The sequence below is a fragment of the Mixophyes fleayi genome, chromosome 1, assembly GCF_038048845.1.
Source record: "Mixophyes fleayi isolate aMixFle1 chromosome 1, aMixFle1.hap1, whole genome shotgun sequence".
Taxonomy (NCBI): Eukaryota; Metazoa; Chordata; class Amphibia; order Anura; family Limnodynastidae; genus Mixophyes; species Mixophyes fleayi.
Genome location: NC_134402.1, coordinates 32120422 through 32136688, shown reverse-complemented (window position 1 = coordinate 32136688; position 16267 = coordinate 32120422). Strand labels below are relative to the sequence as shown.

The following is a 16267-nucleotide window of genomic DNA, read 5'->3' as shown; positions in this document are numbered from 1 at the left end:
GTCCGTCCAGCCGTGACAGGCAGGGACAGTGTGCTGCCCGGCTGCTCTGACTGTATTTAAAACACAATCAGAGCAGCCGGGCAGCACACTGTCACGGCTGGACGGACCTGCACATAGTGTGCAGCCGTCGGCAGCCTAAGATTTTAGAAAGGGGCGGGGCCTAAATCGCCCCCCCATCCCTAAATCGCCCCGGGTACAGTACTTTTCTAGATCCGCCCCTGACGCTAACAGTGCGGAATCACTCAAGTTACGCTATGCAAATGGGTCTACATCAGAACACGAATCAGGACCTTTGTGTACACAAAAATGGATCTGTCCGTATTTTGAGTTGCACATCGCTTAAGACACGTGCAATAAAATAGAGTGCATAGATGCGTCCAGGGGAAAAAAAACCACACCAACTTAAGTCATCATTATCAAACATATCAAGCGTGTACATGCTCCTTGAGGAATAAAGGCAAGTCATTGTCATTATCAACATGTAAATTTGCACCAGGCTTTTGGATGTGCAAAAGATATGTGAGACTCACCCATAGCACTTATAAGGCATGTTTAATACGAGACCCTCTCGTTCTCAGCACTGAAGTGGTTAAAATATTTTGGTATTTAAGGGCATGATTTGTCAACACTGCATGATTCATTGGGCTGAGCAGCAGCTCAGAATGAAATCAAATAGAAGAAATAAAATACATAATGCAACATACATGATATTGGAAGCAACAGGATTTCCGTGAGCCACATTAACATTCAAGGAGGACCATTCAAGTGAATCCTCAGTCTCACATGTACTTGTTTTGTTTATATATATGACTTGTTTTTATGAATGATTTGTTATGCCAACTGTCTGATGTTATGGAGTTATTTTGGGCCTTACAGATAAACAATGATGATGATGACCTGTAATATATTTTTATGAGCTTAATATATTAAATTTCTTACTTGACATAATACAGTTTGTGTTGTACAATCATTTGGTTCTAAAACAAACATAAAATGTGTGCTTATTTGATTTATAGTAATGGAAAACAATACAATTCAAGTTAATGAAGAGGAGCTGAAGAGGACATCAGTACTTCTAGGGGTAAATAATAATGATAAATAAATTTAAATAATTGTAGCATACCTAATCTATACTTAGATATTAATAAAAAGCTAATTTTAATTAGACTACAAAGTACATTTAAAGGATAGTCTAGATTTTATGGACTCTAGATCCTTAATTTAAGTTTACACATTCCCACCACAAATAACTATTTACACTGGGGATTTGAAACATTATATTCTGGGGAAGATGATTCAGACGTTTGACAAATGTAGAGTGCTTATGCCATTTGAAGCAAAGACCATATAGGAATTTGAAAATCAGATAATCGCTAAATTACCTCTGCTACAAAAAAAAGCAACTTGGTGGGGGGTGGGGGTTTCAAGAAAAGGTGGTCTTATCTTTTAACATAGATCAAGAAGGATGCAGAAGCAAGTGAAGTTGGATTTGAGGACATTCATTTAGAAATGGTTGGCAATGATACTGTATTACTATAGGAGCAAGGTGTTCTTTAGACTAAAAGTATACTTGATACCTGTTAAAGTGAATAGCGGCATAGTGGAAGTAATCACCTTTGCATCTTGTGCAGAATGATTATAGTTCTCTAGGTGTTAGTGGAGAATAGAAATAAACGTATGGGAGGGCTAGTAAGCTACAGATTCAGGAGATTTCCAATCTCTGCATTTACCTTATGTATAACACATAATATATATTTACTATATGTTTTCTGTTTCTTCTTTTTCTAATGGTCCTCAATGAATCTATATTTACAAGGGAGGTGATTTACAAAGTGAAGCATACTAGGCTAGGGTAGCAGAGTTGCCAGCAGATTCAGCTTGCATTGTCATATTTTCTGCTTAAGAAGGGTAGTGGGGAGAGGGGTTCTGGCTATAAGAAAGCTAGAAGGGTTGCTTTCCTTTGAGACAATAAAATGCATAGCGATTTTTTTATGCTGTGTCTGTATGTAACACTAAACTAAAACGAACCCTATAAATGATAAAGTATGATTTATATTACAGATGCATCTCAAAGAATTGGAACGAGAGGCACACCATGCCGCAGGAGAAAAGTTCAGATTAACAAGCAGTAAAGAACTTAGACAGGTGTGCATTTGTATATATATATACACTATATATATATATATATATATATATATATATATATATATATATATATTTCATATGACAAGTAAACACATGGCTCAGGAAGCTGTCAAATCCCATGATAAGTTGTTTGTATTACTACAAAATAATTTGACTTTTATCTATGGCTCTCAACATATTTCATTCTGATGCCCCCCAAATCTAAAAAAAAAAAATCTAAGGCCCACCTTTTTCACAGCAACTTATTTTGTGTATCTACAGTACTAAAAGCTTCTAGTTATGCATCTAAACACATATATTTATCTACAAGACATAGTTATAAACTTGAACTTGCAAACATTTTACTCCATCCAAGAGGGTATTATGTACTTGCCCTTAGATTTGCCCTCATTCAAGATGGCCGTGATTGCCTCATAAAGTTTCCATCTTGGATCTCTGTTATGAACTTGCCCTTACAATAGCCCTTATCCAAGATGGCCGGGACTGTCTCATGAAGATTCCATCTTGGATCCCATTTCCTGTTTGGGCCTAGAAAAGGCACTTCCTGTTATGAAGCCTTTGCACGAGTATTGTGTTTGTATCTGAACCAGATGCTTCCACAGAACCTTGCCTCCTTGTGATTTGGACTACAAGTACTTGATACTTCCACCAGACCTTTATCCTCTTGTTACTTTGGACTTTATTTGTTGGACACTGGAGATTTATTTATATACCAAAATAAATCCTGTTGAATTCAGTAATGCCTGGCTATTGGGTTCCGTTTGTGATACTAGAAGTGTGACACAAACCTTAGTTCTTGACCCCCTGCTACCAGTGTACAATTCTGAGGTCCTTACTTTATTCTACCCATGTGCTATCCTGAGTTCCTGACACTCTGCTATTTGTGAGTTTCTGACACTCTGATCTCCATGTGCTACTGACACTCTGCTACCCAACTGTAGTCCTGAGTTCCTGAAACTCTGCTATCCATGTCTTCCTGGCTCTGCTACCCAAGTGCAATTCTGAGTTCCTGACTCTCTGCTATCCGAGTACAGTCCTGAGTTCCTGACACTCTGCTACCCCTTTTCAATAGTGAGTTCCTGGTGGTCTGCTATCCGTGTGCAATTGTGAGTTCCGAACACTGCTCAAATGGAAGCCTGGATTCCTGACACTTTGCTACCCATGTTATATACCTCTCCACCCTAATGGACTCCCAACCACTGTCAACTCTTAAATGTTGCAAGTGTAATAAATGACTCTATTCTATTTGCCCCATACACATGCCAGACCTCTTTCTTCCCCATTCATTCCATTGCCTATACTGCAATTGATGCTCTAAAGTTGATTGGCAGACAAGCAGCAAAATAGTAACTCACAATACCATCACCACCTTCATAGAAAAATAGTCACTTGCTGGTGGGTAGCTCATCTTGCGCTCCCCTGCATCAAACCCATGGCCCATAGAGTGCTCTTCAGTTGAACACTGCTGCTATAGCACATTGTTGTCTGTCATAATGATTACACCAATATAAACATTAGGTATGGAAGAAAATAACTGTAAGTTAGCTCCACTGACAGAATTCATGAATTCAGATGCCACTTCGCGTGAACAATCAAAAGTGTGGAAGAAAGGAGGGTTTATGAGTAAAACAAAATAATTAAAAACAACATGCAAATCCCTTTTGTGAACAATTATGTGAAACTTCCCTGCCCCCGTTCCACCTCCCCAGGGGTAACTGGACCTAAGTCACAGTTACAAAAAAATGTATATATGGATGTATGCATACTCATTTTCAGTACAAATTTGCAGTACGGAAATGCATATCTTCCGCAAATGAAATTGGTGTATGTCCAACTCTATATTGGACCCAATTTCTCAAAAACATTGTCTTTAAAACTGTTAATAGTAATATTGATTAGTCATCATCAAATTAATATCAACTACTTATTTGACTATGAATCAATTTTACACTGGAGTATTTAACAAATATTGCTTGTACTCTTTCACAAATGAATGTTATAAAGGCAATTGTGACTACACTCACTTGTAAATGGATAGCTGATATTCTTGTGAAGCACTGCACCTTTCTGGGCTATACAAACAAGCAGGCATTCTGACTCCATTATTAAAATATTGTAACATTCCAGTGTAAAATATATAACACAATATTGTGTAAATTTATTCTGATTCACTGACATTGGTAAAAATAGCTATTTTATATGTTATCACAGTTTTAAGCAAGGAACAACCCTGGCTCAGTCTATGGTATAAATAATGATGCAACAGGCTGAGTATTATACATGGGAAATCAGAGATACTAAACAGTTGTTTCAGTCAATAAAAAAAACAACTAAAACCATGTGGGTATTTTTTACATAATTGTATCTTCTTCAGTGACTGTTCATATTGTTTAGGTGCTTTTTGAAAAGTTGCACTTGCACCTGCAGTGTAAAAGCAAGCTTCCTCTGACAAACTTGTCCCATTTACCATCGACAGCTGAGCCTACGGTAAAGATAACTATTTATTTGGTGCAAAACTTTCTGTGAATGTTTATATAACATGTGTGAGATTGTAGTGTTATTATTACTATCCACTATTCATTTAGTGGCAACATATTCTGCATAATTTTGTTCATATACACCCGTCTCTACAACCAGTAAATTTAGTGATAAACCTAATAATCTACCATTATGTTTTTGGATTATACAAGAAAATCTGAACACCTTGCCCCAAGTTAACTTTTTTTTTAGGATTTTTTTTATTGAAAATAGTTTGGTGTTTATATATGTATAATTTTATTAAACAAATTACACATTTGGTTCACAATTTAATATTAAAAGTGTAAATTATAGTATACAAAACATGCATAATTCCTGCATATTAATCAGTGCAAATTAGAGTTCCAGACAGATTACCCTTAACTAGTGAGACTGCAGAGGGTTCTGCCCTCAAAGCATCGCTTAGAATACTTATCCCTGCCAGAACTGTTGCCTAGTCCGCAGTACCTGGAATTTCTGATCTGAGTAGGTCTGCAGTCAGAGTGACAGAGAATTTGATTGAACAAGCTGTGTGGCGAACATGTCAGGGACAGAAGCATGGAGGCTCCCTAATAAAATATTATTCTGTTCACTTTTATATTTATATCTATATATATATATATATATATATATATTTTTAAGTTGAGCTATGTAGAACATACAGAAGAAAGAGCACGTGTCAAAGACACGTGGAAATTGCACACAGACCCAAAAGCGTTCAATATTATTATTAGAGATGGGCGGGCTCGGTTCCCCGAGTTCCGAACCCACCCGAACTTTGCCTATCCGAGTACTGAGCTGAGCAGGCTCGGTACTCTCCCACCCGTTCGAAATCGAAATCAAGGCAAAACGTCATCATGACGTAGTCGGAGCTCGGTTCTCGCGATATTTGAAAAGCATAAATAGCCGCCTCCACAGCAATCCATCACCATTTGACAGAAGAAGAGAGCAGGGTTAGGTCACAGGCTGTATTAGAGCAGAAACAGAGCAATAATTGTACACCTTATTCTTTGTATTATTATTTCAATTCTATTCTATTCAATTCTATTATTATTGCCAATTCTATTAGCAATTGTTAGAGCAGGAAGAGAGGAGTCTTTTTTTTTTCCAATATTTTGCACTACAAGTGCTTTGGCGTTTCCCATATTCCCCAGTGTGAAACACTAATTTTTCTGGCTGTCAAAAGTGATATTTATCAGCAGTATCTATACAATTTTTTGCACTACAAGTGCTTTGGGGTGTCCCATATTCCCCAGTGTGAAACACTAATTTTTCTGGCTGTCAAAAGTCATATTTATAAGCAGTATCTATACAATTTTTGGCACTACAAGTGGTTCGGGCTCATTAAAATGAATTCAAAGCAGTCCACATATGAGCAGAATCAGCAAGCAGGTTCTGGCACCAGTCCTGATGGTAGTGTTCCCAGTACATCATCTGGGAAAGGCGATGTAAAAGTACATAGTCTTTTTAAATCAGGGAAAAAAACACACCAAAATTTTTTTTACCGCCTTGAAGCGAAAAAGAAGTGTAACTGTAACGATCTGCTTAATCTTGCTGCTTGTATTGGCAGCTCCTGTCTCCTGGAGTTTTGGACTGTATTATTGTGTTTCATTTTATGTGTTAGCAGCAGTACCTCTGATAACCAGAGGTGCTGCAATTGTGCCTGCTTCTTGTGTTTTAGGAGTTAACCTTTCTGTTCACTCATTATCCCATGCACCTGGGTGTGTTCCATTTAAACCTGTCTCTCCCAGCAGTCATTGCTGGTTATTGTTGTCCCATCCTGTTGTTCCTACTCTCTGCTGTGCTTGTGGTTTCATGCTGCCCGAATCTCTCCATATATCTGCTTACCTGCTATCTGGGAGCTCTCCATATTACCACTTTCCTACATCCGCCATCTACCCGGTATTTATTCCTGCATTTTCCTGTATATTCAGTATTACACCATCAGATTGTTATTCCAGCAATAAACTTTGTGTGTTTTCACCTCATTCCTGGATCCTGAGCTGCACTTTGTATTTGAACCGTGACAGTAACTGAGGAAAAGCTTGCGATAAAATGCAAATTGCCAACATGCCATTCTACACACGCAGTGGAAAAGAAAGAATGAGGCCTTCGCTTTTCTCTATTAGTGGCAGATCAAAAAATGTTACTGAACCTTCTTCTTGTACGGTCACTCGTGACCGAGCAAGATCAAATAATTTGGAGTCTAAAAGTGGTGCACATCTACTGTTACGCGGGAAAGCTGAGCTGCAAGATCACAGTAAGGCATTAGAGGATAATGTATGCTTAGAATAAAAAATGACACCAATCCCTGTGGAGAGTCCATCCACCAATGGTATATGTAATCATGAGCATTCTGATAGTGTACCCATAAAGAAGGGTCCTTTCAGCAGTTCTGCTGATGTGTGCCTGAACAGCCCGAGTGTAGCCGGTGATACAAAAATTGAGGATGCCACTTTGGAATTATAAGAGGATTAGGGGGAGATTTGTGTAGGCGATGAGGGCGCTAATGATGATGTTGATGAGGATGATGCAGACAGATACCAAATTGCCTTTCTCAATTTCTATTTATATTCTAGAGTCTATAACGGCTGAATAGTTTTCTATTTTATTCCTAGTGGAGAGGGGGTCTGATGCAGACAGATACCAAACTGCCTTTGTCCATTTCTATTTATATTGTACAGTCTGTAACGGCTGAATTTTTTAGTATTTTCAACAAGCGGAGGGGGGCCTATAGAGACAGAAGCCAAACTGCCTTTGTCCATTTCTATTTATATTGTACAGTCTATAACGGTTGAATTTTTTTAGTATTTTCTACAAGTGGAGGGGGGCCTATAGAGACAGAAACCAAACTGCCTTTGTCCATTTCTATTTCTATTGTACAGTCTATAACGACTGAATTTTTTAGTATTTTCTACAAGTGGAGGGGGGCCTAGAGAGACAGAAACCAAACTTTCTTGTTCATTTCTTTAGATAATTAACTATAAGTGTAGGGTGTAATATACACACAAAGACGATGGCTGCATTGCCAATATGCATTGATGGAGAGGAAGACAATTTGGTTTGTGTGTAGAATTAATGAAGGCCTACCAGGAATTTAACAGTTTTTTTCATAATTTATTAGCTTTACAATTATATTACTTATCCAAGAAACAGGTGGAGCACTAAATATGGTTATTTTATGCCCAAAAACATTGATTTTTAAACAAAATTGCAAAACAAAACCAAAACCAAAACACGCAAAGGCGATTTGGCAAAACCAAAACACAACGATAATCCAGATCCAAAACCAAAACCAAAACACGGGGGTCAAAGAGCATCTCTAATTATTATGAATAAGTCACAGTTATAGAATAAACAGAAATATTACTTGTATGAAGTAGAAATCAGTTTCTTGCAATATAGCTTCTAGGTTTTTTTAAATATATCAAATTAAAGTTGTCAGCAGAGAGTTACAAGCTGCAAAACAATAAGATTATGCAAATTAGTATTTATAACTTAATTGACTATTTCCTATTCATTGGCTGCTGAAGAAATTGTTCTTCCTTTAATGATCTGCTACAGGGGACCTTTGTCATTTGAGAGATATGCGACTGTTTTGATTCAGTTGGTTCTGCTGCTGCTGATGGCAACAGAGTTTTGAAATTATGGGGGAAAGAAATGTCTTAAAAAGCTAAAAATAGAAGTGAATTTATTTTCAATTGTGTCTAGTTATTTCAGTTATTAATAGAAGTCTACCATGACAAGTTTTATTAATAATCATACATATATTTATACATATATTGTATGTGAAAAAGGGAATAGCAATACTAAGAAGATATCGACCATCCACCACCACTATATAGTCAGAACATGGAACATTAGTCTAAACTATCAAGTAAGGACATGAGATATGTTCAAAGCAAGGGCTTCCAAATTGAAGGGGTGTATACATGTGTGGAGACACGCTCTTCTCTGGTTTGTATTAGACAGTAAATGATATATGTTCGTCTGTGTTGCCTGTAAATATAATTGAATGCACACATATTATAACACTTTTCTACCCACTGCTGTCCTTTGCCACTGGTGTCTTTACCTTGGAGAGCTTTGTCAACGTCACTACAGAATACGTCATCAAGTGCCTTATTCATATTTTTTCTCAGCCATAATGGCAGACCTGGACCTATGGAGAGTCCACATAGGGCATCTTTTCCTTCTTATTCGATATGTAGCTGTACAGCTGGAGATGGAGATATGGACTTTTTGGGGTGCTCATAAACTGCCAATTTTTTTTTTTTTTTACAGAATGAAGGTGGTAGAACTGTGGGCATTGGGGATCTGAGTGGGTAATAGCTAAGGGTGGATAGAGAGAAACAAACTTTTAATCAGGACATGATAAACAGACATGACTATGTACAACATATGACCCAAATGAATGTTACTGGAGTGTAATTCCTTCCTTTGTTACATCTATATGGCAGTCTTTTGCTTTTAAAATACACACATGACCATTTTTCTCTCTCAATAGCACATTATTTAATATTTGCAGAAATGGAAAACAAACATGTCTATTTATATTTTTAGTTGCATCATCTTGAAGATCTGCATCCACTGCCTAGAATTATTTTACAATTCAGACAAGTAGGTTGTTATGGGATTTTGGGAAATACAATAATCTTAGCTTAGTTAAATGTATATTATATGGGTAATCAAAAATGTACACAGCTGCATTTACTAGACTACAGTATCGGTTACAGAAAAGCTAAAATAAACAATATGTATTGTATTTATATATTCAGAATCATTCTATATTTTTCCCATTGCTCTTTTCCCTTTATTTTTTGTGAACTATAGTCTTTCCAAATGAGAAAACGAATACATAAGCATTATAATGTTTATTATTAAGTAATCCTCATATGGTATCAGTTATGTATGTTTCTGATGTTATTTGCATGCCAATATAAATGTTTTGTTTTCTTTGCTGTGTTTCACATTATTATTACAGTATTAATGGTTTTCTACCTTAGGTACAAAAAATAAAATCGGCATTTGTCGATGGACTTTCATCCTATATAACTAAGGTAGGTAGGCAGGGATAATTTAATGTACTGTATTACAGTGAATTATGGTGTACATAGTGGATTAAATGTAATTGGGATTGGTACTTTTTTAATACATAGTTTACATACAGTATACAGATTCCAGGTGAGATGGTACTCATGGATTTAGACAAGCCATGTAAAGTGAAAAAAAGTGTTTAATCCATCCCCACTTTTTAGTTCATCGCAACTTTCCTCAGGGACATCATGTACGCTATATACAGTATATATATGTCGCTAAACAGTTAAGAAAACAGTAAATATTTCCAAACATGAACAGGGTGCTGTGCGATTTAGTTTTCCAACTTCAGTGTTTGTTAAAGTACATTAAACATTTAAAAGCATAGACATCACTCATTCTAAAATGTATTATGTAAACTTATATATTCCCTTAATTGTAGGTACAAAATGTCTGTCTGTCTAATAATAATCACAAGTTAATAATCACACATTTCTGTTACAATGCATTAAATGGCTTGCCACAGTACATTTTTTTACATAGTTGCTAGATTAAGTTAAGTTGCTAAGAGTTTGGTTTTTGGATCTTTCAGAATATTTTCCTTATAATTCTTAGATCTGTAAATATATTTTAATTAAAGAGAAATTCAGTTACAATTACAGTAAGCATATGTAATGTCTTTTAGGGCCATGTGTCTCCCACCTGGAACCAGACTGGTACTGTAAGTGGCAGGCTTTCAGCAAAGCATCCTGTAAGTTAATGTTATATATATATATATATATATATATATATATATATATATATATATAACAAAAAAAATGTGTAATTCTGCTATTGTGGGAAGGGAGAGCTATAATGGTGCATCTCTGGCAAGTTTATGTTGCTTACATTCCATTAAATAACAGGAAAATGTTGAAGTCTTAACTATACTGCTGTTTCTGTCTCTGCAATGGCAGTTCTTCCAGCTATCAGATGGTGAGCAAGTGAGTCCTAATCATAAACTGAAAAATATGTAAGAAATAATTTGTTGTAATGGAGGATCATGGGGTTCACACCCTTGTGTAATATGCATTAATGTTGCACAGAATAAAGGTGGCTCCAGATGACTGAATACACTACTTTTTAGTCATTTCCTGCCAGCATATAATGCTCCTACTTCCACACTACTGACAAGGAGATTTGTGTGGAATCTCACAGCGTCCACACCCATCACACACATATTAGCTAATAATTTCTGCTTACAACCTGTCAGCTTCCAAATGCAGATCTTTCAATATTTGGCCATTCTACTCCACAAAACTAGTTATGCTCTGGCACAGTAATTTATCAATAAGATTAGTAACTGTAGCAACCATGGTAACAAGCCCACGGCCCTGGAGTGCCAGCTGTGACCCTATAATGTGCATGGACATAGCAGGCATGAAGGAGAGAGACAAGAAACATGGGACAGATTAAGGAAAGACCCCAGAAAGACAGGTAGGACCTGTGAAAGAGGCCTGGATAATATTTGCACTAAGTTCCTGTTACAATTAGCTGTGCCATGGCTCTCAAGTACTTTAGGCAGCATTGGTTAACAGCAATGACAGGTTATTCAACTAATTATGGATTTTATTTCAGCTGAGATTCTGACTGGACTAATGAAAACCATTTATCTTAATATTTGAAGATTGTCACCAACATTACTGCAAATTTCCTTGAGAAACATAACAGGGCTTTACACTATGAATCCATAGCATCACCTTATGATGTATTTCATTTGTTTCAGCGGGCTAAATGATAATAAATCTTGTACCATATTGTTATAAATTGTCGCTAATCAGTTTTAAAAGCCAGTAATAATTTTATGTTTTAGAACATCCAAGGTGTTTCAAAGCTTTCAGTTCAGTTTGAAAAGCAACATTATATACAAGGTAAAATAACACTTGTTAACTTTATAATTTTGCTAAATACCGAAAATATAGAATTTGAAAGTATAAAGTAGTACATGTAGCTTTATTATTACATATTGCTAAATGATGTGGAAAATATTAGCATCGTACTTCCTTACTTACTCTCCGGAATATCTGGGAGATGACCCTCCTGGATCCATTTAGAATGTAAGCTTTCACAAGCAGGGTCCTCTACCATATGTCTCATGTCTATCCACTCTCCGTTTCTCACTGGTCCATGACATGTCTTATGCTAAATTCATTTTTGCATGATATGCAATTTCTTCTGTTAAGTACATCCATGCATTTATTATTCTGCTTATTTGTACCCATGTACCCATTGTCATGCTTACTGTTCTTATATGTATGATTATGTCAGGCGCTACAGAATCTGTGGTGCCATATAAATAAATGATGTTGTGGCAACCGATTATGTGATTTCCATCATCATGGCCCCACCCCCTGCTGCACGATGAGGATGTACTTCATGGCCCTGTCCCCTTCTGCAGATTGGGGAGGTACATCATGACCCTGCTCCTTTCTGCGCTAGGAGAGATCCAAAAAGTATGTTGATTAGCTAGTTCATTAGTAACTATGATTATCATATAATGCTTTCTTTTTGCATTTTATAAGCAAAAAGCAATCCCGAATCATTGTTATAAGGCAGAAAATACTTTGATAATAAATCATTTTTTATTCTTTATATAATTCCAACATCTTCCACAGCACTATACAGAGTAAGTAATGCATAAAGGTCATTATAACACTTGACAAAACACATGAGGAATTATAATCGAGTCTGACATTGACCTCTGTGTCCATTTCCGATGTGCTCCCTCTTTCCTATTCCTCCATCCGGGTGTCAGCATTTGCATTCTCTCCTGTCTTAGCTGCCTCAATCTTTTTAGAAATGGCATGTGAATCTGTTGGGATTTTAATTTGTGGTCATATGGCCACTACATCATAGCCAGCCCAAATTCATATTGTCCTGCCTATTTAAAATTGCTTTGTGCACAGTGATATGCCAATGTATTAGGCTCCATACCTGTACTTCAGTGTTCCTGTCCATTCTTTTGCGGTTGATCTAGTGTTGCTGGCACTCTTTCTGATTCTGATGGCTGCTAATTTGGCTTGTCCTTCCAAGCCTGACCGTGTTCTGGATAGTAGACCAGTCTTCACTTCTCCTTGACACCAGCATGTCACTATGGAGGGCAGGGCAGAGGGCCGCAATCTATGAACCCATCAGCAGCAAAGACCAAACCTCCTTACGGGGGTCCCTGGAGAAAACTGGGGATTCATTAGACTCTGTGCCTCTGTTCCTGCCAGAGCCAATCCTGGCTGACATAGAGAATCCACTAAATTCTGTGTAGACAGTCACACAGTCTATATGATGAATAAAAATAAATTTTAACCTACACTCCTCATGGAGTCCTATAGGGTTTTTTTTTAGCATTCAGCTCACAATCTAGATTACTTGTCTTTGTAACAATTTTCTTTTATAATTAACGCCTTCAGGGGAAAAATGCTGTTTATACACTTACCAACTGATGTCAGAAACCTTGTATGTATGCTCTAAAAATGTGGTAATGGGTCTTTTTTCTTTCTTAACCTTTTTGTTTGGGTTATTTATGGAAGAATCTTTCTCCCCAGTAGGTGCCCTCAAGTTTGTCTTTGTAACAAAGGTTGTTAAGACATTGTTGGGAAGTCAAAAGGGTCACTTAAAATATTATATTTGCAATATAAAAAGTAAAGACTAATTTAGTGGGACATTAAATCCTTTGAAAATCACATCATTGCAATTTACAAAGTTAAGGCATGTGAAAGTTCCCACTTTAGTTTTAGAAATAAATCCTTGTGCTCTTTTTTCTTTTCAACCTATATTTACTCTTACCAAATGGCTGGATAGACTTTAACCATTACAATAAATATACATCATAAGATAAAATTAATGATCAATATTTAACCAATATTTATTAACAATTTTAAATGAGTGTCATCAGGGAAGGGCTGGCAAATTTCAACTCGGGGGGCAATACTGCAGCAACCTATTTTAAATGGAAAAATATGCAGGTGACCCAGGCCAAGGTAGCACACTATGGGACCGGACCAGGATGGGGGGGGGGGGGGGGGAGGAAGAGGCCCCCCTGCCCCTGAGTGTCATTGATGAAAATGAAACAAAGGTCTCTTGTCATCACTGGTAGTTAAAAACAAAGGAATAAATTACAGCGCTGGTGAAATAATCAGTAATAAGCAAAAAATGAGAGAGTGGAAAAAACTTATGACATAATTTAATAGTATTAAAACATAAATGAAACCTCATCTAAAATGCTCTAACTCGCTATACAAGGTGTGAGTAAACAATCATCAAACAATCACAGAAATCGAAGTGCACAGTCAGTTCTGAGAAATTCTGCATAAATGCTAGATTTATCACACTGCTCTACAGAGTGTTGTCTGTGCTGGTGTTGGGTACGAAATTCCAACGATTGAAATACCGATACTTATCCTGCTGACACTAAAATGCAGACAGGTTGAATGCCTGTATGTACATTTTCCAGACACTGATAAAACACAGACATTGTGATTGCCGACAGTGAAAATGTCGACAGTTACAATGCCGAATTAAAAGCGGCAATGCCAACGGGTCCAGCGGCTATACAGCTGCCCTGTCCGTAGTCATATTAACCCTAGTGATGCCAGCCCTAGGCTTAGCCAGCCGGGACAGGTGGCACTATAGCATGGAAATACACAGCAAAGGGTCCCCCTGCCATGATGCCAATCAGCCCCAGGCTGGTCAGCATGGGGCGTGCCGAGGTCGAGCGCATACACATTTGTTTTATTACATCTCTTAGATACGTGTTTTTAGTTGTATCATTTGCACCAGCTACAGGGCTGCTGTAAGTGATGACTGATAAGTATTCATGCCAGAACATATGTTTACAAGTAAGAGAAACTATAAAAATGCATTTTACAGAACACATTAAGAACATCCTGATTTTTGTATTTCATGTGATAAAAAATATATTTTTATTAATGATATAGTATGAATAGTTGTACAATAATTGTCTAAAAAAGTTTTTTGAATGTGTTCTGATAGGACTTGACATTGCAGTATCAGTAGTGTCATATCTTATTTGTTGAACTGGACATTGAAGACTAATTGTTCACACAGATTACCTCAATTATATCACTTAAATTTTTTTAATGGCTTGTTTGCTATCTCCATTACTTATTGGACGTTATGATGACTGCCATTTTATTGGACTTTAATAGGAAGATGCGCCTTATCACAATGGAAACATGGCACAGTTGATATTGAGAAACTTGTGGACACTTGAAAACTGGTACCCAGAAAAATATACTGTAACCTATAGCAACCAGTCAGATTCTACTGCAATATTTTTAGTACTGTTTAGCAAATTAAAACAAACACCTCATTGAATGATATGGGCAAGAGTGCCTTTTCTTCTGTGTACCAGTTTTCATAAATGTCTTCTTACATGTATTAACCTATTGTATGGGTCATTTATAGAAATGTGCTAAAGAGCTCTGGTAAGATGAGAACATTGAGGAAACGGATTTACTGCTAAATATTAATATGCATTTTGTATAACAGGAAACGCCAAAGAAATTGTAACAATTAACCCAAGATCCATGTTTATAGCTGCCAAAGGCCATTCTTTCCTTGCAGCAGGTAAGTTATTTAGAATTTTACCATGACATTTAATTAACTGTCTTACTTTATTTATGTTATTTTATGAATTAATATTTCTGTTCTAAGCATTTGCATTTCATCAAATTCTGTTGATCCAAAATTAGACTGCAAAAATGCCATTTAGCTAAGTAATGGGATAAAATGTTTTTTTATATTACACGCCGTGTCTAGCTTACATGAAAGTGTACAAAGTTTTGCACAATGGGACTTTTACTAATTTCCATAACTCGCTTACTTATATAATGAAGTCAGGTTTTTGTCCAGATGCATGTATAATACCTTTGGACCACAATCTTTATCAAAACTGAATCTAATCCACAGTAGGCATCCAATATACAAATTACAATGCAAATTACAAGAATAAAATTATTCAAATACAACAATAATACATGTAATGGTTGCTTTTAAAAAATTATATTTGCTCACCTAAGATCACATAACCACAGGCATTTAAAATACTTCTTTAATGCAAATGCAAAATGTAGTAATACATGTAAACCACAATGTGTTTTTGTATGTGTTCGATTCATGATTCACATGCGCTGGATGTTTTGCCACTCGTTTACAAATTCATTCAATCTGTGTTTTTTATGATGGTTTAGTTCCTTCTAGATTTTTCCACACAATTCTCTAGCCGGGCAACATCATTCTCTATCCTGATTACATCACTGAGAGAGAATGAGGTTTGTCTTCCGTGTGAACCTGATGCTTCAGGCTGTAGTTAGTGCAGCTATATGGTTCTGAGATAATTATTTTAATTTACTTGGATGTCTGTCAGGACCTTTGATTAGTTGCTGAACTTTTTTTGCCCTACACTCCCAGAGCAAAGTACTTAGCTGAAAGTACTGAAAGTACTTCACACTGCTGCCCCTTCTGTTCATTATTTACTTTTCTATGACCTTATGTTCTACTACTTTCTTCTCTT

General features: G+C 36.6%; 1 protein-coding gene across 10 annotated transcripts in view; it reads left to right on the top strand.

Moving 5' to 3' along the window:
• The window catches only part of POLN (DNA polymerase nu), a 190228-nt gene that overhangs the window by 84709 nt on the left and 89252 nt on the right, over positions 1-16267 (top strand). For all 10 annotated transcript variants that reach the window (XM_075194212.1, XM_075194210.1, XM_075194206.1 and 7 more), the window contains 8 exons: positions 1017-1081; positions 2062-2145; positions 4540-4632; positions 9226-9282; positions 9669-9722; positions 10385-10450; positions 11552-11609; positions 15244-15321. In XM_075194212.1, coding sequence (XP_075050313.1) covers positions 1017-1081; positions 2062-2145; positions 4540-4632; positions 9226-9282; positions 9669-9722; positions 10385-10450; positions 11552-11609; positions 15244-15321 — 555 coding nt within the window. The remainder of the gene's footprint in view (positions 1-1016; positions 1082-2061; positions 2146-4539; positions 4633-9225; positions 9283-9668; positions 9723-10384; positions 10451-11551; positions 11610-15243; positions 15322-16267) is intronic.